This window comes from Dermacentor variabilis, chromosome 10 (genome assembly GCF_050947875.1).
Source record: "Dermacentor variabilis isolate Ectoservices chromosome 10, ASM5094787v1, whole genome shotgun sequence".
In the NCBI taxonomy this organism is placed as follows: domain Eukaryota; kingdom Metazoa; phylum Arthropoda; class Arachnida; order Ixodida; family Ixodidae; genus Dermacentor; species Dermacentor variabilis.
In genome coordinates this window covers 15,116,447-15,134,641 of record NC_134577.1, presented here as the reverse complement: position 1 = coordinate 15,134,641, position 18,195 = coordinate 15,116,447, and the positions used below count along the sequence as shown (strand labels likewise).

At 48.4% G+C, this 18,195-nt stretch overlaps 2 protein-coding genes across 2 annotated transcripts; both read left to right on the top strand.

Moving 5' to 3' along the window:
- Nucleotides 1-415: 415 nt before the first annotated feature.
- Nucleotides 416-3,185, top strand: LOC142559441 (nucleoredoxin-like protein 2). Its single transcript, XM_075671032.1, has 2 exons — nt 416-564; nt 2,680-3,185. Exon 2 carries the CDS (start codon nt 2,729-2,731, stop codon nt 2,945-2,947), a length of 219 nt encoding a protein of 72 aa, XP_075527147.1. The 5' UTR covers nt 416-564; nt 2,680-2,728; the 3' UTR covers nt 2,948-3,185.
- A 2,880-nt stretch (nt 3,186-6,065) lies between these two features.
- LOC142559440 (nucleoredoxin-like protein 2) lies at nt 6,066-17,105 on the top strand. The gene is made up of 2 exons (XM_075671031.1): nt 6,066-6,179; nt 16,876-17,105. Exons 1-2 carry the CDS (start codon nt 6,112-6,114, stop codon nt 17,018-17,020), a joined length of 213 nt encoding a protein of 70 aa, XP_075527146.1. The 5' UTR covers nt 6,066-6,111; the 3' UTR covers nt 17,021-17,105.
- The last annotated feature ends 1,090 nt before the right edge of the window (nt 17,106-18,195 follow it).

The window sequence follows — 18,195 nt, the reverse complement described above, 5'->3', positions numbered from 1 at the left end:
GAATCAGGATTACTTGAAAAAGAGTGAAACGAAAGTCTACATTTGCACGAAATTTTCCACTAAATAAAATAATGCCGAATTAGCGCAGCAATCTGTTTTCGCTAGAAAGAAGGTCCAACATGATAAGACAAAAACTATTGTGGTTGAAGTGCAGAGCCACAGGGTTAGCAAATATAGAAGCAAAAGAAGAAGAAGAAGAACCATAGAGCCAGCTCTGGTCTCATCTCCTGTCAGATCAGGTCAGTCTCCTTATTGATATGTTGCATTATTATGTGCACAATATGCATAATACGTACTCACATCTGTTTGTATATATAATAACAGCACGCACGTTCACCTTCGCGAGGTACACGGACTGTAAAGAGCGTTAAGCACGCACGCTGGGGCACAGCCTGTGTGCCAAAGTATCCCTCGTCGCAGGTGCGTGCCAGGTCTTAGACGGTGGAGCTGCGGCCCACGACCTGCGTCAACGGCAAGGCCACAGCGTGCCCTCTCGCCGCAGGCAAGTTCTGACACGTGCGGCGAGCGTCGACAGCGGCGGCCACGGCTTTCGAAGTTTTGCGTGTATGTCGCTACGATTTGCTCTCTACGGTTGCTATGCTGAGCGTATGTCGAGGGTTGCGCGTCTCCTCCCACGAGAATCACCTAATCAAATCTAATCAAATTGTTTATTCTGATACGTTTAGTAGCAGACAAAAAAGCTGTCCCATGGCAGCTTGACGAAGCCCCTGCATCTCCCCCTCCCCCGTTCTCTTTTTCTTTCAGCAGGAGCAGCGGATGCACCCATCAGACAGTTACTATAAAAACACGTGTAAGACAAATAACCGTAATAGAATAGACAGAAAATAGTGTAGACACACAAACGTCGGAACGAGCGTAATAATAAGAGCAAAGTGATAATGAACAGGTGTTCAAGTGTCTCAACATTCGTAACGGTACGACTTAATTCTATACCTCCATTTTTATGTTGTAGAGCTCTTTCGAAGTTCGCGGTATCTAGTAGTAAACAGATCAAAGTGAGCCATTTGATGCATATTTAGAAGCGATGAAATCACGTGCTGTGAACGTTGTTTACCTGTGTTTAAACAACGGGTGAGTACTTCCCGAGATTCCCCACATCTAGTTGAATAAATTTTTTTTTTCGTAACTCGGAAGGATATTGCGGATGTTATTTACGTTAGTTTAAGTTTCTAGCTTAAACACATTACTAGTCAATATTTCCAAATGATCCCGTGGTCTGGATACCGTTGTGGAAATAATGAATGAGAAACTATGAGTAAACCTAGAAGAGTTTACGTAACAACGCAGAAGGATAGAAAGTTGGGCGAGTTGATACGGTAACATATCCTTAATTCGTAGCGCGGAGTGACACACACACGCTCGTCCTGTCTTCTTCTAGTCTCTGTGCGTGTCATCTCGCGCTACAATCCAAGAATATGCAAGAAAGTGCTGCGCTGTATCTTAACGTACCGCAGGAAAGAAAAAGAAAGAAGAAAAAAAAACTTAACCAACATGGCGCAGTAGCCCAGGTGGTCGCTGCATGCTTCGAATGAACAGACCTAAGCCAATCTCCTAGCCGATCACTGTTGTGTGCTGTGAAATTAAGTAGGGGCCCTTAACTCTGCTTCACTATACATATATTCCCTTCTTAGTGTGCAACGATTCATTTCTAAGCGTGCTGGAATGCCCTTCCTTATCGAGTCACTGTCGGCACCTGCTTATCAGAATTTGTTGACGGTGTAACAACTTCCTTACTGGTCTTAAACTGCATGGTAACACCTCATTGTATGTGATATACGCCCACCCCTTATGCAATGCCTTATACTACGGAGTCTCTGATGAAATAAAGCGACGTGGCGGTGGCCGTGATGCAGCGGAGATGCAATAAAGATCTATGCTCTGTGCAGACGCAGCGATTGGTCGAGCACCGCAAGCCTTGGCGCAGCACCATCAACTGTTCGCTGTTGCCGACGAACACGTTCGGTGCGCCAAAACCCCTTTTGATACGATATTAATACAGGGACGTTAGATGCGGTCTGCACACACCTATATAGGTGCCCATCTGACGAAAGAATGCCGACCGATACCAAAGGTGGTGCAGTCTCACACAGCGTCACGAGGGCAGAATGCGAGAAAGTGGCACGTGACGATCGCGCAAAGTTTCCAAAAGCGACTTTGGCACGAGAGAAGTGCGCGTGCGATCGCGACCGAATGGTGAGAGAGAGAGAGAGAGAGAGAGAGAGAGAGAGAGAGAGAGAGAGAGAGAGAGCTCGTCGGGCTGCTGCGCTGGTAGACGAGAGGTTCGATTCGACCACGTCGCTCACGCATTTCTTCCCAGCGTCACAGGCGGACTTTGCCCACCTTTGTGGTATCTAATCGAAAACTCGAGGTGTTTTGAGCGCAAGGCGAGCGCGTCACAGTGTGCACGAAATCGTAAGTTCGCAAGGGATACCCGGTACAGAAACCGTCACTTTGGTAAACGACAGTGCACAAGGTCGCTCGTGACGCACTTGCGCCCGGCTGCAGATACGTCAGGCTACAAGTGTGCTACAGAGATAGCGGTGCCAAGTTCCGCCGAAGTACAACTGCAGCTCGCAGTAACCTAACCGCCCAGATCCAATCTAGCGTTGCTCTTTGGTGTGGCCTTTATTGTCTTTTGTTCTCCTCCCTTCTACCCAGGTGGCGCGAGCGCTCTCCCTCACCCGTGCACACGTTCCCATGAGCGAAGATGAACTGGTTCCGGGGCAAGTACCTGGTCAGGCGCGACGGCACGATCATCACAGCCGACGCCGCATTGCGCTCCAAGCGCCTCATCTGCCTCTACTTCGCGGCCCAGTGGTGTCCTCCCTGCGTGACCTTCACGCCAATACTGGCCGACGCCTACCGCGAGGCCAAGAGCCAAGGACTGCCCATCGAGGTATCAACGAGGCGCTATAGAACTACATAGGAGCGAGACTATACAGCGGCGCGATTAGTGCAAGTGCATAAAATAGTTCAAGAAGATTTAAACAAAAGATAGCTTGAGCTACACGAATAAGTTACCCTGCTACAATGCAAAAAGAAAGGGTGCTCTTACCATGAGAGAAGGCACGGTGAGCCAGAATGGACGCAAAAATGAATCACCGGTGGGGACACCGCCGCGAAGTTCCTGCACCATATCGCCATGACGTCATGAATTCTTTTACGGCTAGGGCCTAGTGAGTATTCTTTCTTTTTTACCGGTAAAGAAATGGGGAATAGTACATTGTATTTTAGAGGAGCTAAAGACTGAATTTTGCAAGATTCAAGAACGTTTCACCGAGCCACAATAACCCCGATACGAAAAAACGATTTCAATTCCGCGACGTCACAGTGATGTTCTGAAGGTACAGTTCCGGCGCGACATTTAGATATCGGTACTGTGACCCTCATTTTCTCTTCTACTAGACAAACTAATACCGCGAAATTAACGAAAATATTGTTTTTAAATAAAATTTTATTGGTCTTAAAGGAGTACTGACATGATATTTTCGATTGTTCATTTTTTTCCCATTAAGTGAAGGTCCTGGACGTCTACAGCCAGTTAGGGTTTCGTTTCCCCAGGAGGATGCTGTGTCATCACGTCACGACACAGAACGTCGTCACGTGGGAGCAGGACATTGCCACGTTTTCACAGTCGCTCCGGCTCGCTCAGTCGCCTCGTATGCTGCTACTCATTGCGAGAGCCGATGTAGTACACCATACGAGACGAAAGAGTGAGCCGGAGCGAGCGTCAACATGTCGCAATGCCCTGCTCCCACGTGACCACATACTGCCGTGACTCCGCGACACAGTATCATCCTGGGGAAACTAAACCTTAACTGGCTGCTGAAAAGTTATTATATGAAATTATTAACGGCGCTATGAGGCTTCTCACTATATTTTCTGGCGTTTCGAGATCTGCGACCTTCATTTAAATCAAAATTTGAATAGTCGAAAATGTAATGTCGGTACTGCTTTAATTGGCTTAATGTTTTCCTTTACTGTCCCTCTAAGCACAGCATATCATCGCCATGTATTCCCCGCAAGTTGACTTTTGTGTTCGTTCTTATCACTAAAATAGCCAGTTCTAAATCAGCGCCTGTCCTATATGCTTTTCAATTCGCTTACGTTCCTTTTGCACTGCATGCGAAATGAATTTTCGCCAACTGTCTCATCTGTCTACCTGCGCTATATATGCATGCAAATTAACTCTCAGAAGGCATACATCAATGACATTTTCCGCTAAGAGCAAACCCACAGTTATCACCACGGATATCCAAACGCAGTGTTCAGCTGATCACAGACCCTTCACAGAACTCGCTCAAGTCTGCAGAGGCTCTCACTAGAGACGCTGGAAAGTTTGAGAAGGCTCTCTGCCAGCTACTGCGGAGCTCGCCCACTCGCCTATGTCCACTTCGGCAGTGTATTGCCGGCTTCAGAAGTTTACAACCCGCCGCCGTGGCTTAGCGGCTACGGTGTTGCGCTGGTAACCACGAAACGCGGGATCGAATCCCGGCAGCCGCGGCCTCATTTCGACGGGGGCGAAATGCAAAAAAAAAAACAAAAAAAAAAAACAACGTCAGTGTCCTGTGCATGATGGTCAAAGTTAATCCGGTGTGCCTCATAATCAAACCGTGGTTTCGGCAGCTAAAACCCCAGAATTCAATTCAAATTTAGAAGTTTACCACATATTCTTAGAACACTCGCGAGTTCAGGCAAAGGTACGCCTTATTCGGCCATTGTTACGAGGTTTTGTGAATACAGTTCCTACTACACAAACGTGGTTGAGCTCTTCATGGGAATAATTTCAACTGTGTCAGTAAATTACCCTTCGGCAATACCAAGAAAGTCGCTCTTCTCGTGAGAAGAAACTTAGTAAGCAAAAAAGTTTGCAGTTTCGCCCGAAGGGTGAAGCACTGACAGCGATAGCAAGGTCTAGCGTTGCGGCTCAACTCACGGGACGTTGTTCTAACAATATGCATGGGTCACAATATGCGTGGATGCGATATACGCGGGTGGCGCCAAACCTTCTGGCACTTTTAAATGCTTCAACACGCCGTGTAGGTCCTGTCATGGCATCGCACAGGCACCACTGCAGTACCGGTAAAGAGCGATGCCAGTGAACTTACATCCCTTTCAAATTATGAGCACCAGCATGGTTTTGCACTTATTCAAAGTCTAAAAAAACTTAAGATAAAAGGCATGCGCTACGAATGAAATCTTCGATGGTCTTTGTTTGCACGCTGCAATTCTAAACAAATTTGAGGAATACCAGTGAAGGATATAATGCCTCATTTCAGAAACTTTCGCGGTTAATAGTATATATAGCGCGTATATTTTGCATATACGGCATAGTTAAACATATAGCGTTCAGGTACACAAATGTGCACGGAACATCACGGCCCCGGTGTCACTCCAGACGAGATGCCTGGGCATCTCGTCTGGAGTGTCGACATAATTTCTGTCACAGTAATAGGCAAACACTAAATGCAACGAATGGTGGCGACACCGCCGTGAAATTGTCGCACCAGTTCGCCGTGACGTCATGGAGTTGGACGGCATCTTCTCGGGCGCAGTTTATTATTTTTTTTCGGTAAAGATGGACTTTATCGCAGAAGCCTAAGACTGAACCTCAAGTGTTTCGAGGACACTTAATGTGCCACAACAGTCCAAATACAAGAAGATACGTTAAAGTTCATGACGTCACACTGGCCGTGCCAGCACTGGGGTCTATAGGCGCGAAATTAAAAAAAGATGAAACTCTGACCTTCATATTTTCTTCTAACCATCCGCCGGTTACAGCAAAATTATTAACACTAGAGATTTGAGAAAATACTTCATCACTCTAAAACCATTCAAGCTTTTTCTTTATTAGTGTTTTTTTATCATTTATGTCCTATTATTATTTCATGTGCTATATTTTTTTCTTTATTAGTGTCTTTAACACAAGTCTTGACGCTGACTCTTACACACAATCCCCAATGTGGTGACCCGCGACAGGAGATGGCAAGAAAGGGCATGTCGAGCGGATGAGCGCAGGAGGCTGAAAAATTCGGATCAGATTTCTTGACGCAGGTAGTGTACGTGTCCTCGGACCGAAACGAGGACGAAATGAACGCCTTCCTGAACAGCACCGCCGAAAACTGGCCTGCGCTTCCCTACGGTGACAACCTGCAGTTGTGAGTACTGAGCTCACTTCGGCAGGCAGACGTATTGCTAAAGAGAGGCGCTTGTTGTCGAAAACAGCAAGCCACTTAGCGAGTTTTCGTAGGCGACATGACCCGCCGTGTAGTGGCTTGGCGGCTATGGTGTTGCGCTGCCAAGCACGAGGTCGCGGGATCAAATCCCGTCCGTGGCGACTCCATTACGACGGAAGCGAAAAGAAAAAGAAAAAAAAAAAGAACGCCCCTTTGCCATGTACCTGTGCACGTCAAAGATTCCCGGGTGGTAAAGGTTAATCAAAAGCCCCTTACTCCCCCCCCCCCCTACGGTGTGCCTCGCCTCATAATCAGTTCGTGCTTAAGGCACATAAAGTCCTAGAATTAATTTTTTTTTTTATCAATTAGGAGGCGACACATCAGGGGCTCCTCGCGCGAAGCATTTTATCTTTGGCGGCTGAAACAACGGTATATCTGTAAGTCGCTCAGCACCGGCAAGCGTCCTGCCCTCGTGGGCCTTCTTTCGAAGCACTTGTGAGCTTTAGGCTTTTTTGCAGCGAGATGGACGGCCATCATTCCAGCGTCTGGAACGCGTAACAAGCTGGACGCAATTAGAGAAAAGCCTTACAGACTGTCACCGTCCGAACCCAAAATTAACGCGCAAGTTTGCTAAATCCTGAAATTGGGATTGTTCAAGAGTCGTCAAATCTGTAGGCCAACGACGGTGGTCTTTGTGAAAAAAGAGGACGCTAGCTGGCGCTACTTTGCAGCGCCAATTTGTCTCCGATAGGATGTGTTCGGATAAGAACAGACAAGGATGGTCACGACTATATTTAGTTTTCGGCGATATTATTATACGAGGTGGGAAAATGCCTGTGTAGAAAGGAGTCCCAATCTTAGTTTTTCCAAACTTGCCACGGATTCCTTCTAAAAATTCTCATTTCATTAAAGATGGAAAAGAGCATTTTAACGATTTGCAAATATTACAAGTTCGAAGGCAGATCCCTCTAAAATTACCGCATTGTACCCCGCCAGAATTTGTTCGGCAAATCTACACCACTAGTAGCATTTGGCCACAGGAATCGAAATTTAAAATTTATTTAGAATAATTAAATTCAGTTTGCCTTAATTCCGCCTGAGAGATGGTACAGGTCTGGACTGAAAGAGCGTTAACGTCTAGAATGTTGTGTTCTCTATGCCGCGCGCTTTTAAAGTTTTGTTTTGATCGCACCGCTGGTACGATCTGTTGGGAACTCGGCGCTGACGCCCGTGGTTGTACCTGGGTCGCAAGCCCCAAGGGTAGCGTTGGCCTGGCGGCCTGGGGTACAACTGGAAGCATCCGAAGGTCCCGGCAAAGCATGAGTCGACTGGTAACAACGAAACAACTTGTTTATTTTAACATCGCAAAGAGTTGGCGGTCAGGTTTGACCGAAGTAGAGAGACGGGAGAGCACTTTACTCAACAGAAGAAATCGGAGCCCTCCTCTTGGCGTCCGGGGGCAGCTGTTTTTATACTCTCGCAGTTGAGGGCAAGAAGGAACCCCTCAAAAGACGAGCACGTGAATGTACAATGGGCTAATGGTGACGCACACTGTCGTAGCGCTGCCGTAGCACCATGTCGAGCACGATCTCGTAGCACCCTGTTGTAGCGCTGCCGTAGCACCATGTCGAGCACGATCTCGTAGCACCCTGTTGTAGCGCTGCCGGTCGGGCACAATGACTGTAATGAGAGGATGATCCCTGCTTTCGCTTCGCCTGGTTCGGGCACAATGACTGGAATGAGAGGGTGATCCTTTGCGGTCGCATCGCCGCAGTCGCGCCTGGAAACACCTGCCGATGAGCGTTGCGGCGACGACGATCGGGCCAAAATGTCTGCCGCCCCGCCGCAGTCGCGCCGGCAAAACCACGTGTCGCAGGCGAAACGCAACAGACCGCCCCGCCGGGGGAAGGAGATCCCGATGGACAGGGGACTGCATCCGCTGTCCGGAGGGATGTCGCTCGATGATGCTCATAACCGAAGTCGGGCGTCCCTCGACGTTTCTTGAGCGCAGCGCACAGAGAAGGCCTCGTTCTCTCGTTCAGGTTCGCACGGGACACTGCAAAGTGACTTCGGGAGAGTTCACATTTTTGTTCTCGTTCCCGGCAAGCGTTAGAACTACGCTGAAACTCAACCGCTCAGTCAGCAAGCACGGCACAACCCTCACTAAGCCCTGCCAGGCTCTTTCCCCTTTTTATACCACTGCCTAGTTCCTTACAGTAGTGTAGCATCACTCAGAACGCGTCCACAAATTGAAAAATTGCACTAGAAAGCATATCATCACTTTGAAACACTAAACAAAAGCAATATGTTAAAAAAAATCCTGCCTCAGGAAGAAAAATATCAGTAACAAACAATTTTGAGGCTGATTCCTACGTTAGGGGCTTCGACTTAAGCCATCGGCGTTACCGTTGAGACTCCCCTTTTTGTAACGCACCTCAAAGGAATATTGTTGTAAAGCGAGGCTCCAGCGCAGGAGGCGGCCATTTTTGGGAGAGATGGTCTGCAGCCATTGGAGAGGGCAGTGATCCGTCTCAATGATAAACCTCGAGCCGGCTAGATAGCATGACAATTTCTGAATGGCCCACACGAGACATGCACACTCTTTCTCGGTGGCGCTATACGCCTGCTCACGACTGGTCAGCTTACGACTAGCATACAGGACGGGGTGTTCTACTTCTCCCTTTTCCCGTTGGCACAGTACAACGCCCATGCCTCGCTCACTAGCATCGCACTGAACAATGAACCCTTTTGTATAGTCTGGCGATCGTAGCACAGGCTGGTTTGTTAGGGCACTCTTTAGGGCGCTAAAAGCTCTTTCCTTTGTCTCGTCCCAGACGACTGTTTGAGGCTCTGTCTTTCTTAGAGCATCCGTCAGGGGAGCCGCGATATCAGAGTACCTAGGGATGTACCTCTGATAGTAGCCGGCGACACCCAAGAACGACCGAATATCGGTCTTTGTGCGCGGTTGCGGAAAGTCTCGCACAGCGGCCACTTTTATTTCAGAGGGGCGGCGACGACCCTGACCAATCACGTGACCGAGGTAGACAACCTCGGCCTGTGCTAACTGGCACTTAGGAGCCTTTACTGTCAAGCCCGCTTCGCGCAGGCGGGTTAGCACTGCCCGCAAGTGTGCCATATGCTCAGACCAGGATGCGGAGAATATCGCTACGTCGTCTAGATACGGTAAAGCGAATTCTTGCTGTCCCCGCAACACTTTATCCATGAGACTTGAAAAACAGTATGGCGCGTTCTTCAAACCAAAACTCAACACTTTAGGACGGAATGTTCCCATTGGTGAAATGAACGCCGCATACCTACTAGCCTCTTCTGTAAGTGGAACCTGCCAATAACCCCTGACAAGATCTAGGGTGGAAATAAACTGAGCGCTACTAACTTTCTCAAGGCGCTCCTCGATGTTAGGGATCGGATAAATTTGATCCTTAGTGATGGAATTAAGCCTGCGGTAGTCGACGCAAGGACGAGGTTCCTTGCCCGGTACCTCAACTAAAATCAAAGGGGAGGTATAATCACTCTCACCTGCCTCAATAACACCGAGCTGTAGCATTTTCTTTACCTCAGCCTCCATAATATCGCTCTGGCGGGGTGACACCCGATACGCCTTGGATCGTACTGGCTCTGTGGAGGTAAGTTCTATATCATGAGTAAGTACAGAAGTCCTACCAGGCCTCTCAGAGAACAGACCTTGAAACTCTTGTAATAGCTGGTGTAGTTCGGTTTTCTGCTCGGGCGACAGCGGTGCTTTACTGATAAGGTCACTAATGACTTGACCGGTGTCTTCCCTGTTCGTCACTGAGCCTAGTCCCGGAAGCTCGACCGGAAGCTCTTCAGGAACGTTTACCATCATGCACACCACTGCTTCCCTTTGTCTATAAGGTTTGAGCAGATTACAGTGGTAAACTTGCTGTGCTTTCCGCTTTCCTGGCAGACTTACCACGTAGTTAACGTCCGACAGTTTCTGAACAATTCGTGCTGGGCCCTCCCACTGCACGTCTAGTTTGTTGTTTAGCGATGTGCGCAATATCATGACCTCATCGCCCACCTCAAAACGACGGGCCCTGGCTGTCCGATCATAATAAACCTTGGCCCTCTGCTGGGCCTTTGTCATTGCTTCACCTGACAACTCTTGTGCCCTTCTTAAGCGTTCGAGGAGCTTAAGTACGTACTCCACCACGACTGGGTCGTCGCCCCTACCTTCCCACGATTCTCGAAGCATGCGAAGCGGAGATCGAAGCGAGCGACCGTACACCAGTTCAGCTGGCGAAAACCCCGTAGCCGCATGCGGCGCGGTCCTTAAAGCAAACATCACCCCAGGCAGACACAGCTCCCAGTCAGTTCGATGTTCAAAACACAACGCTCTCAACACGCGCTTCATGACGGAGTGGAGCTTCTCAACGGAATTCGACTGTGGGTGGTACACTGAGCTGTGTAACAGCTTTACCCCACACCTTTCGAGAAAAGTTGTCGTCAAAGCGCTAGTAAACACTGTGCCCTGATCTGATTGGATTTCCGCAGGGAAACCAACTCGCGCAAATATGGACAGTAGTGCATTAACTATCTCAACTGAGCTGAGTTCTTTAAGCGGCACTGCTTCAGGGAACTTTGTCGCTGGGCAGATCACAGTCAAAATGTGTCTGTACCCCGTGGCTGTTACCGGCATAGGTCCCACAGTATCAATAACGAGCCGTCTAAAAGGCTCCGTAATGATAGGTACCAATTTCAACGGCGCCCTCGATTTGTCCCCTGGTTTGCCGACCCGCTGACAAGTGTCACATGTCCTCACGAAATGGTCTGCGTCCCGAAAACACCCTGGCCAATAGTACTCTTGCAAGAGACGGTCCTTAGTTTTCTTAACTCCAAGGTGTCCGGACCACGAACCCCCGTGTGACAAGCGCAACAGATCCTGACGATAGCATTGAGGCACGATCAGCTGATCGAACTCCACTCCTCTGCGGTCTAGATACTTCCGGTACAGGACTCCACCTCTTTCCACAAAACGCGCAGTTTTCCTGGCGATACCTTCTTTGACATTGCAGCGCACGTTTTCCAGGCTGCCATCCTTTTTTTGCTCGGCTATCAAAGCCGTCCGGCTGACTTTTAGCAACCTATCAAGTCCGTCTGACGTAGGCGCGATGAGCAAATCAGTAGATAGCTCTTCTAACTTTCCCGCGTCGGGCGTTTCCTCTCCAGTATCTGGCGCCTTTAACGTTACAGACTCAAGTTTATTCAGTTCGGGCGTGCTCGGAATATCAGCTTGCTGCGCCTCTGACCCTTTTTCGTTGTTTGATAACGTCGGCCCCGCAACTACCGCCTTGGCAGCGAGCTCCCGAACCTTCGATCTGGTTAAGGCCTGAACACTAGCTTCACCAAACAAAAGCCCCTTCTTGCGCAGGAGGTGATCGGACCTGTTTGAAAATAGGTATGGGTACTGGGGTGGCAGCATAGATGACACTGCCGCCTCCGTCTCAAGCGCTCCGAAAGGTCCTTCAATAAGCACTTTTGCTACTGGCAGACACACGCTATGAGCTTCCACGGCTTGCTTGATCCATGCGCACTCGCCCGTGAACATATGGGGTTCTACGTAAGACGGGTGAACTACATCCATTGTAGCTGCGGAATCGCGAAGCACTCGGCACTCTTTCCCGTTCACGAGGAGGTCTCGCATGTAAGGCTCGAGAAGCTTCATGTTCTCGTCAGTGCTGCCTATTGAAAAAAACACAACTTTTGGTGTTGTTTCCGGACACTGCGCCGAAAAGTGACCCGGCTTCTGGCACGTATAACAAACGCGCGCTCGCCTCATCTCGAACCGCTTTCTGCGTTTGGCTGCCGCCGTCTCTTTACGTTTGGTCGGACTGCTTTCACTCGCATCCTCCCTACGCGTGTCCCCCTTAAATCTCATGGGCGTGAACCTCGGCCTCTCAACCTTCGAGCCAAATTCACCCTTTTGACCGTCCTTAGCTCCGCGAGCCCGACGCGTCACAAACTCCTCGGCTAGCTCAGCGGCTTTAGCCACCGTACAAACGTCTGGCCTATCCAAGACCCAGTATCGCACGTTCTCCGGTAACCGACTATAAAACTGTTCTAGCCCGAAACACTGCAGAACTTTATCGTGGTCACCAAACGCTTTCTCTTCTTTGAGCCACTCCTGCATGTTCGACATAAGCCTATACGCAAACTCTGTATATGACTCACTTCTGCCTTTCTCATTTTCCCGAAACTTCCGACGGAACGCCTCCGCAGACAGCCGGTACTTTTTTAGCAGACTCGATTTTACTTTGTCGAAATCCTCTGCCTCCTCTCTATCCAAGCGAGCGACTACGTCGGCCGCCTCGCCGGGTAACAAAGTGAGCAAGCGCTGTGGCCACGTTTCCCGAGAGAACCCCTGCTTCTCGCACGTTCGCTCAAAGTTAACCAGGAACAAACCAATGTCCTCTCCAAGCTTAAATGGCCGCATCAGGTCAGTCATTTTGAACAATACGCGTTCTCCTGCACCGTGTGCCTGACTTCCATTACGAGCGCGTTCCATCTCTACCTCAAGACGCTTCATTTCCAAAGCGTGTTGACGGTCACGCTCTTCTTTTTCTTTCTGCTCTTTAAGTTCGCGCTCCTGTTTCTCTTTTTGCTCTTTAAGTTCGCGCTCCTGTTTCTCTTTTTGCTCTTTAAGTTCGCGCTCCTGTTTCTCTTTTTGCTCTTTAAGTTCGCGCTCCTGTCTTTTTGACCTCTCCTCAATAGTCTCAAGGCATTCCGACAGCTCGTCATCCTCAGCCTCTAACTCAAGAATAGCCTTTAGCAGTTCTGGTTTTCTGAGTTTGTCCGAGACATCCAGACCCAACTCTCTTGCAAGCTCCAACAATTTCGGTTTGCGCAACGACTTCAAATCCATGGCTGCTCTGAATGCTGCTTTCTCTACTGCTTACTATTGTCTTGCCGCAAACTAACCCGGCAGCAACGACAACCACAATTACCAGCTCTGTTTCTGACACTAACAAAAAGCCTGGCAAAGCTCAGAAGAAGAAAGTCCCGCACTCACCAAACCTCGCAGGCAGGAATTCCGCGCAGTCGTTCCGCTGCAGGCAACCAGTCGTCACACAGGGCTCGTTGCACTGCTCCCGGATCGTCGTTGAGCTGCTCAGCATACCGTCAACTGCATCTCTTCGCTGCTGGCCTCCGTTGTCGCGATCTCACCGCTGGCAGACAGTTGTTTGAAGTCGGAGGCGATCTCACCGCTGCCAACCAGATGTTTTGATCGCACCGCTGGTACGATCTGTTGGGAACTCGGCGCTGACGCCCGTGGTTGTACCTGGGTCGCAAGCCCCAAGGGTAGCGTTGGCCTGGCGGCCTGGGGTACAACTGGAAGCATCCGAAGGTCCCGGCAAAGCATGAGTCGACTGGTAACAACGAAACAACTTGTTTATTTTAACATCGCAAAGAGTTGGCGGTCAGGTTTGACCGAAGTAGAGAGACGGGAGAGCACTTTACTCAACAGAAGAAATCGGAGCCCTCCTCTTGGCGTCCGGGGGCAGCTGTTTTTATACTCTCGCAGTTGAGGGCAAGAAGGAACCCCTCAAAAGACGAGCACGTGAATGTACAATGGGCTAATGGTGACGCACACTGTCGTAGTGCTGCCGTAGCACCATGTCGAGCACGATCTCGTAGCACCCTGTTGTAGCGCTGCCGTAGCACCATGTCGAGCACGATCTCGTAGCACCCTGTTGTAGCGCTGCCGTAGCACCATGTCGAGCACGATCTCGTAGCACCCTGTTGTAGCGCTGCCGGTCGGGCACAATGACTGTAATGAGAGGATGATCCCTGCTTTCGCTTCGCCTGGTTCGGGCACAATGACTGGAATGAGAGGGTGATCCTTTGCGGTCGCATCGCCGCAGTCGCGCCTGGAAACACCTGCCGATGAGCGTTGCGGCGACGACGATCGGGCCAAAATGTCTGCCGCCCCGCCGCAGTCGCGCCGGCAAAACCACGTGTCGCAGGCGAAACGCAACAGTTTGCAACGTTTTGCGACTCGATAACGAGATTTTTGCACCTTGAGTCAGTTAAAATTTTGGGTGTGTGTGCAACAAATCCGTGTTGCAAAAGCAGTCTCAGTGCGGCTCTGTGGAATGATTTTTACGCTTAATGTAAAAGTTTAAGCGATGATGAAAAAACCCTCGGGGCCCGTTTTGCGACTGTCCTCAAATGAACATACCCAGCTGGCTCATCCACTGCAGTGGCATCATCGCGCTTTCGCACTAGCCTGGTCCAATCGCTCATGTTCACGGAGGGCATCTCAGATATGAGATGTAATTAGATATCAATGCCAGATAGGTTCCTAAGAATAGTCTTTAAAAAACTTGCTGTACGAGCTCTCATGTGCTTGCCACCTCAACGTGCCGTATAATGGGAATACGGATGCTGAAGCCCGGAAAACTCAAGCTCAACTCCTTTCATGACTAAAGAGAGGCAAGAGAGAAACTGTATGAGTCACTCTTCTTTACTACAGCGAAACTAAACAGTTCCTAATTCAGTACGAGTGCGGTTGTCATCCTATTACAAGAACGAGAAACATCGTTGGGATAACCGTAGGTAGGCTCAATTTTTTCACTTGAAGTAAAACAATGCGACATGTTTTTGTAGTAACTAATTTGCCAGCCCTGAGTGGGCATTCTGTAAAATATTCATAAATATCTGCAATAATTATTGTCTTCAAAATCTCTCTAAGATGTTCCGATTTTCGCTATATTTTGCAATTTTGACATCTTTTGGATTTTATGACGAAATAAATACGTGGTTTAGTTAAATACCTTTCTTCAGTTTACGAGAAACTTTTGAAGATTTGTGAGAAATATTTTGCAGCTTCATCGCCTTAGCTGAAATGCCCCCCCCCCCCTACATATACACATGCACACGCACACTCACATACAAAAGCCCTCAGTCAGAGGCAGTTGCTGAAAAACCAAAGTTCGGCAATATTTCAAAAACATACTGTCGATGACACAAATTCAGCTTCCTGTGGAGCAGCGCTGGTGTTATCTACCGAAAAAATTTGGCGACGTTCAATTCGTTAATCTTAAAATTATATGCCTTCTAAACTGTAAAATATACAATTCGTTAAAACACTCTGTTGCGCCTTTTCGTACTAATTTTCGTAAAACGAAGAGTCATTCCTTTCAACAGAGACATTTTCTCACCTTACGTAAATATTTTGCTGAAAAATAAAATAGTCGGAAGCCTCCTTAGTCTCTCCTTATGAGGACACAGCCGTTTCAAAGACAACTATAAGAATTTGTGAACGTCTCATATCAAATAGTAGATCTATTAACACCCGACGCTTCGGAGCCAACTCGGTTCCTTCCTCAGGAGTTAATGGCGGATAATGGCGACGGAGTGCAACTTTTTGAAAGTATTTTATAATAGCTAGCCGCACCCCACCTCCATCAGCCTTTAACCTCTGAGGAAGCAGCCAAATCGCCTCCGAAACGTCCGGTTTTAATAAATCCACTGTTTGGTCTGAGACGTTCACAAATTCCTACTTATGATCCCAACGAGACAGATTATTCTGTCAAACCGTTTACCTTCGAAAGATAATGTTCCACATGTTTTGTTAATCCTAAATTTTGTTCGATCACCTGTGGCATTTGCTTAAATTAACTCGCCGATCTGAACTACTAAGAGCCAGGTCTTATTTGCAGGAATGAAAGTGCGTAATTGACCAATCCAGAAGGTTTCACTAATTAAAGCCAAATTAGGGCCGGTGAGTTTAAAAGTCATATACACTGAGAAGGAATTCTCAGGCTGGCTCCAGTTTTGAGATGCCCAAGTTGGGCGAGAACATGCACGGGTGCTTCAGATAAATGTGTGCAGTATTGCATTATGGTAAAAATGTAAGTGGAATAACGGTGCACTTTCTTCTGCAAGTGTTGAAAGAGCTTATCTCCAACTGACGCGAGATTGAAATTTTGTTGCAAGTGGACGTGTCTTGAGAACTCACCAGCTTCAAATAATCAAGTGCAGTCTGCGCCTAAAGAAAACGGTCGGATCACAGTTAATGAGCGCAAATTTGTTCATTAGTTAATTATGCATGTCGATTTCTCGGGCAACTAATGTACGCCTCTTCGAGCGATCCAGCTCAAGGAGTAGATTGTGCCATCCGCAACCGGCAATTCTTAAAGATACTGCTCAGATGGTTACACATTCTGCTAAGATTGTTAACCTTAGGTTAAATGGGAAGCCTGCATGTTTGATTTAGCTGTTATAATCTTTAGGTGGCCTTTTAGCGAGCACAACATACATTTAGTAGTCGTACTGAATTGATTCTTTTTTGGACTAAATGAAAAGGACCACGCAAAACCTAGCTTGCTTTAAATGCTGTCCTCGGTGATTTCGCGACATCCTACACAACTTTCGTGTTGACGTGTTACCCATCAAGTAACTTAATTAAATGTTTGCTGTTTAAGCTTAAGTAATTATTTATGAAAAATAAAAACAGTCTCATGACTAGCATATGAGCAGCGCCCATCAAAATACAGAAGTCGCCGTTGGCGTAAAGCCTGCCATTACTTCTATTATTATTATTATTCTTGGCAACATCTAGCTCGGACAGCTGGTGGTTTGTAGTCTCTTGAATTTGGTTTTAAAATCTCTCTCTCTCTCTCTCTCTCACTGGTAGTGCTCTCAAGGCCCGGTACAAGATCGCCGGCATACCGACGCTGGTGGTACTCAGGGCCGACGGCAGCCTGGTGTGCGCCAACGGCAGGTACCAAATCGTGGCCAAGTCTCACCTGGCGTTCGCGGACTGGCTCTCCTCCTCTTGAAGAAAGGGCCAACATATATATGCACCACGGTAAAAATAAACAAGCGCGTCTTGTTTTTGCGAGAAGCAAAGAGCGTACCGCTGAAGAAAACAGACCGCTAACTGTCACATGCTCAGCGCGTGCAATGAACAAGAGAATCTTATATTTCAGTGCGACAGTTGTACACTGTTAATCCTGTTCCACATAAGTTCACCCAAGTAAGTGGTACACGTTTGCAAATATATGTCACGCGTTTAGTGAAATTCGGGACAGTATACGGATTCCCAGCGTCACCATAGCTTCGTACAACAAAGACGGGAACAATGTTATCGGCAGGGTCACACTCTGAATCTAGTTCCATGAAAGTTTGACTAAATAAGCAGAACGTATTTTTGCAAATATGTTCCATGTAGTGGAACGAAAGTAAGATGTTCCAGCTTAGTGAAGCTTACGCGGAATAAAGTCGCAGGCCTGCGCGGCACACTCGGCACAGCCACAGTGTATAAGCTGTTGGAGCGGCTGCATGGCAGCTACATTTTCGGCAGCACGCACTACGGGGTCTTCGCTTCGCGACTCTCGGCGTCATTTTCACGAGAACGATGTGAACAAGTCCGCCCGGCGTCGACGGCGAGCTACGGCTTGTGCTGCTCCCTGCACAGCTGCCTGCTGAACTCAACGTTGTCTGGTTGTAGCCGCGCGCGTAGCTCTGCGGTTTGCTTCTACAGCGGCGGATATATAACATTTTTAACGTGTCGCGTGTGGTTTGACGTCGCATTTACAAACGCACACATCCATTTGTATGCAGGAATGGCCAACATTGCGGCGTCCAATTTGTGCAGCTGTGACGAGACGACAGAGCACCCTCTGTGCCACTGTCCATCCTTCGACGCTCAACGATCAAAGCTATATTCGGCCGTTTTGATGACAGACCGCTTTCGGAGGAAAGGTTCCGGGTTCCTCGGCTACTTGCATTCTGCCGTGGCCACAAGAAACCCTACCTCACTTCGCGAAGGCGATCGGACTGTACGAATACTTGTGGCTGTTACGGAACATTTCTCTGCGAGTGTGTTCGCCTGTTTATTCTTTTTGTTGTCTATTCTTGTCCCTTTCCCCTGTACGGTAGCCAACTGGGCCCGTCCTCGGTTAACATCGCTTCCTTTCCCTCTTCGTTTCTGTCTGTCTCAATTTCGAGCGCA